The sequence below is a fragment of the Agelaius tricolor genome, unplaced genomic scaffold (assembly GCF_023055355.1).
Source record: "Agelaius tricolor isolate 1412-34295 unplaced genomic scaffold, bAgeTri1.0.p SCAF_25, whole genome shotgun sequence".
Lineage (NCBI taxonomy): Eukaryota > Metazoa > Chordata > Aves > Passeriformes > Icteridae > Agelaius > Agelaius tricolor.
This window is the reverse complement of record NW_027269285.1, coordinates 2026985-2039091: the sequence shown is the minus strand read 5'-3', so window position 1 is coordinate 2039091 and position 12107 is coordinate 2026985. Positions and strand designations below refer to the sequence as shown.

At 43.1% G+C, this 12107-nt stretch overlaps 1 protein-coding gene across 13 annotated transcripts in view; it reads right to left on the bottom strand.

The window, feature by feature from the left end:
- The window catches only part of BCAS3 (BCAS3 microtubule associated cell migration factor), a 299661-nt gene that overhangs the window by 220899 nt on the left and 66655 nt on the right, over positions 1-12107 (bottom strand). For all 13 annotated transcript variants that reach the window (XR_011682444.1, XM_071448221.1, XM_071448225.1 and 10 more), the window contains exon 14: positions 7127-7260. Coding sequence is in view for 12 of the 13 variants with exons in the window: in XM_071448221.1 (XP_071304322.1) it covers positions 7127-7260 (134 nt within the window). In the remaining variant the exon portion in view is untranslated. The remainder of the gene's footprint in view (positions 1-7126; positions 7261-12107) is intronic.

Here is a 12107-nt window from a genome sequence, read left to right as displayed (position 1 = left end):
TTATGACGACAAACCATTATGACAAAGCCACAAGATCTTGATGTAGTTTTCAAACAGAATTTTGTTCTAAAAAGAGCTGGGAAATTGTTTCAATTGCATGTTTTGTATTTGCTTGTTTAATCTTCAGAGATTGCCCAAAAACGGGAAAAGGGAGGGATGAGAACAAAAGAGAGAGATCTCACCACTGGGCCTGATTTTGACCAATACTGGCACAAGTCTTATTTTAGCTTAAAATGGTCAGTTTTGAAGCAAATATAAAAATACAGTTAAACATTTTCCACTAGGGTTACTCCTTGCATAGATCTCAGATACGAAGTCCAGAAGGATTTAATTCTCTTTCAAGTGTGCTTTACACAACGCTTTGATGGAAAGCAAATTCTTGTTCCTGAAGGAATGCTTTAAAAGAGAGATTAAAGTTTGTTTCCAAGCCCGTCCTGGCAGACAACTCAAGAAAACAAGTAGTTGAAGTTAAAATGATTTATCATAGAGAAAAAAAGTCCTGAAACAATTCTTCCAAAAATGTTTTTAAAGGTAAAAGCTGACTAAAAGGAACCATGGACATAAGTGGGATTTAGCACGGCAAACAAACATATAGAGAAAGGATTAGTTTTCATTGTATTATTAAACAGCATAAGCTAAATAAAATTCTTTAAGATTTCACTGAAGCCAGTTTTACAATGCACTAGGTACTCAAATTGGAGTAAACACTGATAAAATCTTGACAAATATTCCAGAAATGCACTCCAGCTATTCCAGACAAAAGCAGCAAAGTATTCACCAAAGTGCAAGTTTCCAACTGAGCCTGAAGCCTCGGAGATAAAAAAAGGATTTAAGTCTGGTGACTTGTGACAAGATATTTGACTGACAGACTGTCACTACACAAAATGCTTCATCAACATTACCAAGATCCACTAAAACCAGCGCTGCACACCTGCTCCTTTCAGCCCTGGTGACATCCCCAAAGGAGGCAGCTCAGAGAGCTCCCCAAAGCTGACAGCTTTGGCACTTCCAGGATTCAGCTCTGAACACCTACAGTGCAGCACTCGGAGCTCTGAGCTGGCTTACAAAGTGTTTCACCCTAACTGATTGCTCAGAGGGGATTAGAGACCCCACAGGGATTAATAAGGGCTCCAAAAACTTCCAAAGGCTGTGGAGTCAGGAAAAACGATGGCACCAAGAGTATTTCAGTACTTGCTGGTAAAGTGGCAAATTCTCCTGGTCAAAACCAAACATATGAACTGTGTAGAAACTGCCACTCTCAGTTACACCAGAACTATGAGATGACAGAGAAGAAATTCCATCTCACTGTAGCATGCAACAGAACTGTGTGTTTCTACTTTAGTGCTCTGTTTCCAGTTGGCACCCTGAGGGTTATGTTCTTTCAAAAACTACACACAACAACCCTGGCAAATGACAACCCCAGCCAAGAAACTGGGAAACAATCACTACAGGATGTTTTCTTTTTCCTCAGTGTAAACATTACACAGAAAAAAGTATTCCTGATCTACAGGAAGAAAGTGTGGAACTCCGTAATCCCAAAAAGTGCTCAAACGCTGGCTGCAGTCAGAGCGGGCATCGTGGCCATGGCTGCCTGAAACATGGCTGAAACCACAAAGGCAGAAGGGTTCTCATGCTCAGGAATAACATGGAAAAAAGCATTGACAGCAGAGTGTGCAATGAATAAAGATTTACAGGAACAGAGCTATGAGACCCTGCTCAGCAGGGGCAGAGTATTTTGGAAGCTGATGTTCCACGTGATTCACCTATTGCTCACTGGTCTCAAACAGCCTCGTTTGCCTTCCACAGATCCAGGAGGAGCAGCAGAACCACAGGAGTCCAGGGAGCTGATTCAGAGAACATTTCCAATTCCAAGGGCATGAATTAAACACGCTCACACCAAACCAGCACAGACCCATCTGTGCAACGCAAAGGAGCCCAGAGCTCTCCAGGAGAACTGGAAGAAGGCATGGACCAGGCTGAAAGGACAATGCTCATCGTGGCAGTCTCAGAAACAACTTCAAAAATCAGCTGTGTCCATGAATAAAGCCCTATAAATTATGCCTGGGCTGTGCTGTTCCTCACCACGTTCCTGTACATTACGCCGAGTTCTCGACTGCTCACAGTATAAACAAACTGCACAGTGGCCCATTAGTGGTTTTCAAGTTTATGCTAAGCGTTGCAGTTTATTGCTGTTCTTTAGGTTAATGTACTATTATTTCATGTATTTATAATATATTTCTGGATTTGTTGTTAATTATGATGTAATGTTTAGATACCAAAGATCAATCAAGACCCCATAGTGTTTACAGATATATGTTAATAAAGTACAAAGTACAGCAGATCTCTCACGATGCAAAGTTTATTCTATAGCTCAAGGTCAACGTCACATTTAATACTCACGTCTGTATTTTAAAATTTTATCTATCCTCTTCTGTCTGGGCCAGCAAAGGGAATTACAGACCTGAGATTTTGTTTAATTTGGGAACCCATAAGATGTTTGCAAATTCTTTTCAGTCCTAGACTCTCCATCTTTCTTGCAGGCTCCCTTCAGGTACTGGAAAGCCACAAATGCACCACTCCAGAGCCTCCTCTTTTCCAGGCTGAACAATCCCAATTCTCTTAAGCCTTTCCTCGTATGAGAGGGGCTCCAGCCCTCTAAACATTTTGGTGGCCTCCTCTGGACATCCTCCAAAAAGCCAGTGTGCTTCCTGCCTTCTCCTGCTTCCCTCCAATTACTCTTCTGTGCTTCTTTGTAACTTCCACTTCTCTATTTCCCCATGTTTTGAACATTATGATGTAAAATCCTCCAGAAAACTGAATTAAAATGTAGCTAGCACTCAGAGCCTGCCCTGAGTGACACAGTCAGGTAATTTAATATACAGAGTCCTCCAAGGACACAGCACATGTCAACAGCCCCACTGAGGATCAGCTTTCAATACTGTACAGATCAGAAAATAATTTCTGAACCACAGAATCACAGGATGGGCTGGGTTGGAAGGGGCCACAGAAGCTCATCTGGTCCAAGCTCCCTGCTCAAACAGGGTCAGCCCAGAGCACCTGGCCCAGGACTGTGTCCAGGTAAATCACAGAACAGAAAACCAACCTCACAATGCTGAACCCTGGATTTCAATAGTAATGATCAGAAATAAACCACATTTTGATCTTCCTAGCACTCTTTTCTTCCTTCTTACCACCCCTCTGTCAGTTGTGTGGAGTTACACCAGGTGCAATCTGTATATTCTTGTGCATTTTACTGCATTTAATTAAACCTGGAGAGTGGGACCAGCAGTGCTGCAACAGAAACGTGACCTGCTCATGATCACTGTGCTGTGTCACAGAGAAAAAACACCCTGATTTGAAGCACAGGACTCAAGTATTGAATTATGCTGTGCAGGGAGATGGCAGAAAGAACAAACCAGTATCATTAAGCAATGAGAAAGAGCAGCAGTCCCGAGGAGGTAAGGGTCAAAATAAATTAGAAAACTGGTCTGTATGTGAATTTTTTTGGCTGAGAAAATTAAGGAAATGATGTAGCAACAAACATAAATGAAAAAATAATAAAATCATGGTCTACACAATATGATTTATCAGACCCACACAGACCCAACTGTGTCTCCCTAAGTCCTCAACACTGATTTCAGTTCTGTGTAAAAGCAAGGGCAGAATGTGGGCACAGGGAGATCCACGTGGGGCCTTTAGCCAGAGCTGAGCTCTCTATCAATGACTGAGCCTGGAAATGCTGCTCAGGGCTCCAGCTCCCCAGGGCAGCCAAGCCACTTCTGACTGCAGCAGCTTCTTCTTGGCAGCTCTCATCTGACACTGATCAACTTCCCAAACCCAATCCTGATTATTTCAAGCCCATCCCCAGCTTCTTTCCTAGAAATAACAAAGTCTTCCTAGTTTTACAGAGTCTATTTCAATAACTGCAACTACGAACATGTCACAGACAGGAAGGAATTTCTCACAGCCATGAAGATTCACATCCAAGACCAGGAAGTTGCTCCAATGTTTCAGTACCTGGGCACAGGCTGTGACACAACCTTGAGCAGTCTCTGTGCAATCACTTCACTGAAACATTCGTGCATTCCCTGGAAAAGCCTCCCATCAGCAACCAGGCTGGAATGTTTTTATCATTCCCTGTTTACCTGCTCCAGCTGAAGTCAGTTGTAGCTGCAGTTTGGGAGTGGGAATAGCAGGAGTCTGACAGAGTACAGGATTACAGAGGAGCTGGCCAGCAGCCAGCTGATGCTATCGTTGCGTTTATTTGTCCTAGGCTGAGATAATGCTGTTTGCAGGGATTTTGCTTTTGCTGTTTACAATTTCAGATCAAAGAGAAAGGATCATCAGGTGACAGGCTAACTTTCATCTGCAAGTAAATGAGCTTCCTCAGTTCAGAACATGCTATGACTTCATTAAAAACCTTCCAGAATGCTCTTGGGTAAAAACCTGAGTGCAGTAAGTGTTGCCTCACAATGCAGGAGCTGGAGGACAAGCAGATGTATCCTTAACCCAAATGTGCAGCACATACACGAGCACATTTCTCCTCTTTGCAGCTGAACTGTGCAAGCACAGATCCTCTGAGAGGTTCAGCTCTGGCTCAGTCAAATACAGCCAGCCCTTGCAATGGACCTTCCTGGTGTTATTCAGGGCTGCTCTTTGTCCTCTTAAGGGAAAAAAAACAATAAAATCTAGAGCACAAGTGGCACTCAAAAGCTGAAAGATCTGGTACAACCAAACAGGTACTCCTGTCTGTGTTTGCAGAACAGTGACTTGGAACACTGTCACCTTGGGCCTCAGTGAATTATCTGAGCACTTCACCTTCTGCCATGGTCACTGTCTTCACAAATCCCTTCTGAGGCAGAGGCCCACCTTCCCTCCCACCCCATCCTCATCTGAGTCACAAAAAGGAGATTTTGGGAAAAATGGGGTGAAGCTCTGTCAGCCAAAATCTCACATACAAAAGCAGAGCTGATTTCAGAGGGACATTAAAATCCCACAAATAACGAGGCCATAATGATGATGTTTAAACAATTTATAATGGGTACTGGCTAAACAAATTCTGACACTGATAATCACTCATGTCCATCAACACAAATTAGAACTTTTTATAGCTCCAGTACAGAAGGTGACCTTTAAGACCATTGGCCTTGATTCACAGTTAGGTTTAAACCAGAGGGGAAAAAAAAGAAAAAAGGAAAAAGGTTTGGTAGCAAATGTATAAATACTGTTCTAACCAGATAGGAGGTACAGAGGCTCCCAGTGTGAGCTGCACTGAGAGTTTTACATTGAACAGTCTCCAAAATTCTTGTCTAATGCTCCTCATACATGAAATTCACACAACAAAAGAGCAGCACCAGCAAACTCTCTTCTCATTGAACAGCTACAAGTGCTGTTATTCCAAAAGAAGAAAAGTGAAACAATCCCTCATATTATATAAATATTTCAAACCATGTGTGTTGAGAATCACGGGTACCAATGCAATATTGTTTAATTATCCAGGGAGCTGTGAAATCCACCAACACACCTCAGACTGGTAAGAATTTTCTCCATTTTATGCCATTCCAAAAGCTATACTGTTCACATCCCAAATGAAAACTGTGTGGCAAACTAGGAAAAAATTTTACTATGTTGATTCTGAGAATTTTAATGCAATGCTTTCACAGAGATGCTAATACTATATCCCAAAAAAACATGTATCAATAAGGGTTTCTTCTCTAAAACATGTTCTGTTTGGTTTCCAATGTGTGCCTTGAAAACAAATTTATCAGCTGTAAAAACCAGAAGAACATCTTTGTTCCTCATGACTGAAGTCCTGTGCTTTGGGTTTCAATATTGAGTCTTTGTGTGAAGGGAGAACAAAAATAACTCTAAAACATTAAACACCTTATAGAACGTGCCCAAGTAGATGGCAGAGTATGTGTATACACACAGCTCTCACTGCTCTTTGTAATATGTATAAAAACTACTTGTTAGAACTGTATATATTATCCCAAATGAACAGTTTTTCCCAATTTCCTCTCACTTTCCAGATTGGTTATTCCTTCTTCTGTAAACCATTGCCTGTAACAGCAATTCCACTTTTCCAGAATGGCAGCAGGAAAGCTTTAGAGTATTTAAACTACAGAAATGTAAATTCACCCAGAACAAAACTTGATCAACCACTGCTACATTCAATAAAGCTTCCACATTCCACTTGTTACAAAGGTATGGTGAGAAACTTGAGAGAAACTGCTCAACTCCCAAGGAAAAAAAAAAAATTGAAGGAACTGCAATCAGGTCCCAGAAGCAGCCAAAGCTCCCAGTTCCAGGGTCACAATCACAGAGCCCCAGGCTGTCCCTGTCACTGTGCTTTACATCTGCCAGGCTGCCACAGGTCTGTGCTTCCCGTGTGTAATTGCATCAGCAAGTGCAACACTCATTCCCTACCCTGTGGTGACATTTTTATTCCTGTATTTAAAGCAGGTTCCTCAGCACTTCCTCATGCTCCAAAGGTGAGGCTCTGCCACAAAGGACTCGAGCAGAACGTGGCTCTGCCACAGGCACAGCCCTGCCAGTGAGAGCAGATCCCTGTTCCCCACCTCACAGCAAATCACTTCACTGAGCACTGCTTAAAACACAATTCCAGACTTCTCCACCCTTGGATAATATCCTAACTTAGCCCTCCATCTCTCACAGGGGGATTTTGCAACAGGGAAGTTAAACTGGGGAGTCTCTGCAGGTTCCCTCACAGTGCCAAGAAAAGCTAATCACAGCCTTTTGATTAACTCTTCCTTTCAACTCTTTAATTGTCTGTCTGTGGCTTTTACCACCAGAGTCAGGCAAACGCTGACAGTTCCTTCACGGGCACGAGACAAATGTTGAACATGTTACATGAGAAAAGGTTAAGTGCAAACACAGCCAATAATCGGGGCTCTTTGGAGGCAGTGCCAGATCTGAATAAATCTGACAGCACCTCATTGCAAAGGGCAAGAATTTATTATTGTCCAGGTTAAACGCTCTGCTCTTATCCCTTCTGTGGCTGGAGCACAAGAAAGGCTCTTTGTGTGCTGAAACAAACATTAAAGTGCCAACATACACAGAATGTATAAGGTGCCTGGGGATTATTCCTCAGCACAGTTTCACTTACTTTGGCTTCGGTCTCTCCCCTGTGAAGTGTGTACAAGTGATGGACGGCACTTTGTGATGATGACCAAGGATGTGTCAGGATTTGGAAAACATGGAAATCGTGGCCTAATGTGTCAGTGGTGACCAGCAACATCCCTGGGTAAAAAAAGAAAAAACAGAAACACAGAAGCGCAAAAGATTAATCACTGCAAAAGAGGCTTAAAGCGAATGTCTAAAAAACACTGAGTGTGGCTTACATTTGGGGTTTGGAAACAGAAGAAAACACAAAAATTACTGAATTGAAAGGGATTCACCTCATAAAAATAAATCAGGACTTCAACTGCAATCATATTCACAGTACTACTACTTAAGTATTAATATATTAAGATAGTATTACAACACAAATCTATAAAAACATCTGAAAAATCTGAATATTCCAACTAAATTTGAGAACTGTGTGACCAATATGAAGCATTGAAGTGATGAATGTTACAGCAAAACCCCAAAATGCTCTTCCCTGGGCAAGAGCCAGTCTAAAAAAGATTGATGTCTCCACAATAACAATTTTTGGAAGAAGAGATTATCGAAATCCAGCCAAAACAGCCCACACCAAAACAATCCTGAAGAAGCATCTTCCTTATAAATGAAAGAAACTGTCTGATTTATTGGTGAAAAGCACAGTTGAGAGCTTTCAAATGAAACACTAAATGAGGTACCAGGTTCATTGAAAACAGGTCACTGGTGGAGGTACTGAAATAATTCAATTAGATCAGCAGAACCACAGTAACTTAATTTGCTATTTACTTTTTTATCCCACAATGTCTCAGCCTACACCATAACCCAGTTTTTTACAAAGATACTTGAAGTCAATTTGCCATAAATTTATACCAATTGGTACAAAAAATCAAGTATTTTTGTAGATATAATGAAAACACAGCATTATGGCAGAACTTACAATTACAGTGACAAACCACAGATTTATTTTTCTGTTATTCATGAAATTTAATAGGTTATCACCCAAAGTAGCCCTCTGACATTTAGTTAACAAGTACAAAGTGATTTTAGCAGTTTAATAGTGACATTCTAAATAATTTTCAAGGTACCCGTCTATTAAAGAAAAACCAGGAATTCCCACTCAGGTCTGTTGCAACATTTTTCCACATAAAGCACAACTGAAATCTTTTATCCTGCAGGAAGAGAACTTAATCCCCATGTTTTACATCACACTTATTCAGAGGATACATGGTTATCTTATTTCTGCCATAAATGAGTATCCATTGCCTTCATTTATTTACAGGTGATACCAGAAACTGCTTTTCCCTCTGCTGCCCCAGATACCAACAGCACACATTTGAAACCTCTCACACATTACCACTGATTTCCTACCTTATGACACTTGGAAAATTCTAGTATTAAACTGTAAAAAGCATGCCAGGCAGCAGAGTAAAAATTAATTGTGATTAGCTTTTCTATGGGACACCATTTCATCACTGGCTTGGTATCCTGAGTGTTTTCCCTCTGTGGCAATGCTGGAATCCAAGAGATTGGGTCCTTTAGGCCCAGGCAGAAAAATTTCTGTCTTTTCTTCCTGGTCTTTTAGGCCCAGAAAGAAAAATTCCTTTGGCCTCAGAGGCTGAAGGCTTGGCCCTGTGGGTCCAATGTCCTGAAACCCCTCCCAGGGCAGCACCCTCAGAGCCTGCGTGGCACCAACAGGGCACCCTCAGCTTCTCCAAAACCTCTGAAAGAAGGATCCTGTGCAGGCAAACACGCAATTCCAAGATGCTGAGGCCCACCAGCAGCAAGGTACAAAATCCAAATTACTCTCGGAGACAAAACTGCCTCCAAGCTTCCCCTCAGCTTGACCACTGAGGCTGGCAGGGCCGGGCCCGGCCCGGCCACCCACGCTGCACCCAGGCATTTCCTGCAGCTCGCAGCAGCTCACGTCTGAGCTCAGCAAGATTCCCTCCAGCAGACACACTTTTACTGTTCCCGGCTGTTCCTCCGGCCCCGAGTGCTAGAAATGAAAGGGAGTTTGTTATGGAGCTGAGAAATCCAGGAGAGCGCTGGGGTATTATGTTTGGGCGGTAAGGCATGTGAGCTGAGGTTGGTCTGGATGTTAATGTTGGCTTAACTGGCAATTTCCTTGATTTGTAGTGACTGTGTTGATAGGAAATACAGCTCAAGTTGCTCCGGTGCGAGGCAGCCAAGCCTTTCGTGTGGGATTATGCACACAATTTGCATTAATTCTGTTCTGCAACATCACAAACTACACTTCCCCTCTAGTGAAGTGTGCGGTCCTCAATAATATATAGCATTTCCAGCAGAGAAAGCTGGAAGCAGAGAGGGGTTTGTGTGCTGGAATCAGGCTGCTGCTGTTACTGGAGTGAGGATATTCCAAAAGATCTAATTCAACCCAGTCAGAATTTATCTTCTCTATTCCCATGCTTGTCTCTCCTCATGCATTAGACAGCTTTATACAGACATGGAGGTGCTTTGGGTCCTTTCGTGCTCTCTCTTATTCCTGATGGAAAGGACCTTTGGAGGAGAAGCTGGAAGAGATGGATCCCTAAGACTTCTTTGAATACCAAACAGACAAGCTCTGTAAACAGATGTTTTTTCCTCCCCCAAGGTTTGAGAAGTTTTTATAAATACAGACCCAGGGCTGAGTGCACCCAGAGATCCCAGCAGAGCGTTCTTCCTGTGGATCCCAGTGCACAGCATGGTGCACGGAAGATGGTAAAAAACCCCCTAAATCTGCCAAAAATCTGTCTGGAACTGGAGACAAAACACTGTGCAATAATCCCAAGCCAGTGAAAACACAGGATCACCATCCTTGTTGTCCATGCAGTCCAGGGCTGCTCAGCTCAGCAGGATCTGGTTTCCAGGTGTCTGTGGGCACTGCAGGCAGGGTGTCATCATCCCCCTGCTCCTCACAGGCTCCTGCCCAACCCTACAGTGCTCTCTTCAGGCAGAGCAGGGCTCACTCTGGGCACAAACACCAACACCTGTGGCACACGAGCCCCCAGAACCCGTGGTGGTCCCTGTTTGCTCCTTCAGTGACGCCCTGGATCCCAAGAGCCACGGCTGTGACATTCACCCATCTACCTGCAGCTCTGAGCAGCTCCAGATGATGCTCCCAGCTCTTGGTTCCATGTGTGCTTTGCCTTTGGATTTTCTAGGTCTGGTTTGGGGTTTCTTTTCTTTGTTTTTGCTAGCTTGAAGGAGTACAGAGGTGAAAGATAATACATTTGTGGCTGGAAAGAAATCGACTTTAAAATAGAAAGATGAGTGGTATCTGATTTGGCAGTTTGTGTCTAATCTAAACTCCGGCTGCCTGTCCCATTTGGAATAAATGCATTTATTAGATGAAAGCCCAGGGAAAACAGGCCCTTCACTTGTATTAGAGACTCTTTTTCAGTAACTTAAAGGAGGCCCTTTCACACCCACATTTGCATTTGAAGTACAAATATATTCTGGCAGGACTTGTATCAACACGGAGGTCCCAAGCACAACACCACAGATGGGAAAGAACGTGTATTTATAAAACAGCATTTTGAAATCTCTTCCTCGCCCCTGTTATTCAAACAATAAATCACCCATGTTTCAGAACACTGGGCTGGGGTTTGTGGTGGGATTTTCCAGCTCTCATTACTTCACACTGAAGAATCCCAGTTTTCCATTATCACGGCTCAGCCATTTTGTTTCTCTCTCCATCTCCCTGCAGCATCCCAGCAGGAATTCCTAATCCCAGCGGAGAAACACAAACCAGAATCCTGGTCCTACCTCACTTTCACTTTCAAGTGCAGGAAACTTCAACTCAAGCTGCTGAAGAGGCCTTGTGACAGTTTTCCCAAAAAGTTGTTTAGAAGGAAATACAGGTTAAAGCCATGCTAAGTTCAGTCTGAACATTTTCTCTTATGAGGGACTTTATGGGTGAATAATCAGAGATGAAAAGTGAATAATTCTTGAGGATTTCCTGCTTATTTTTCCAACTGACATTAATCCCTGTTTAACAGATAACAGCTGAAATCCATTGGAAGTCTTGCATACACTGGACCCAGTGGAAATTTATGTGTAAACCAGACTTCATTTAGTATATATCTCATTGCAAAAATTCTGATTTTGCTTATCCACAGTACGAGGGTGCAGCCAGATTAAATTAATGACTGTTTTACTGTGTGGTTGTTTTAAATCCACAGGGATGATTAAAATCCAGTTTCAAAGGAACAGATATCCTAGATGGGGAAAAAAAACTAGCAAAGCTTTGTTTTACCTGCCCTAATTTACAGCTTCCTACTTTTCCTGCATTCTGTTTGGGGAAACAATCAGCTTCTTTCAGGACAGAAATAAAAACACGAGGAATATATGCATAAAAGGAAAAACTAGTACAGATGTAGACTGTGGCTTAAGAGCTATTTATGCAGTATCAGAAGACTAAACCAGACTCTGGCCTGGCCATAAACTAAGCCCACGCCCTAAATGAGGTGCCAAGCCACAAAAAGCATTTGCGTCAACTGGGAATACAAGGAAAAGAAAGGCTGCTAATTATAGGGCCTGGAAGCGGAAGGGGAGCGATGGGAGCCGAGGCTGCGCCGTGTTTATCTGAGAGCTTCCTCCCCTCGGCCTGCTGAGCCTTGGCCCGAGGCTGGCACTGGAGCTGCTGATGGGACACTGATGGGACACCGAGTGCTGAGCCCCTGGCAGCCCCAGGGCAAATTAGAGAGCGCTGGGAGAGCTGGGCAGCCCGGCCACATCCTCTCTGTAACACCTCCCTAATTACAGAGCTGCTGATTGCGTGCATATAAATGAGGTCCCCAGGCCTGGAGCTTCACCAGGAGCTTCCCTTGAGTTTCCAGAGGGTTTTCCACCTCCCCAAACTGTGTCACTCTGCCAGCACTCACTGGAGGATTCAACACCTTCAAGCTGTCTTGGATTTCTGTTCAAAACACCAAGGGCACAAGTGCTGGGAATCAGGCACACATCTGTGGGGAGGAAACGTGGAT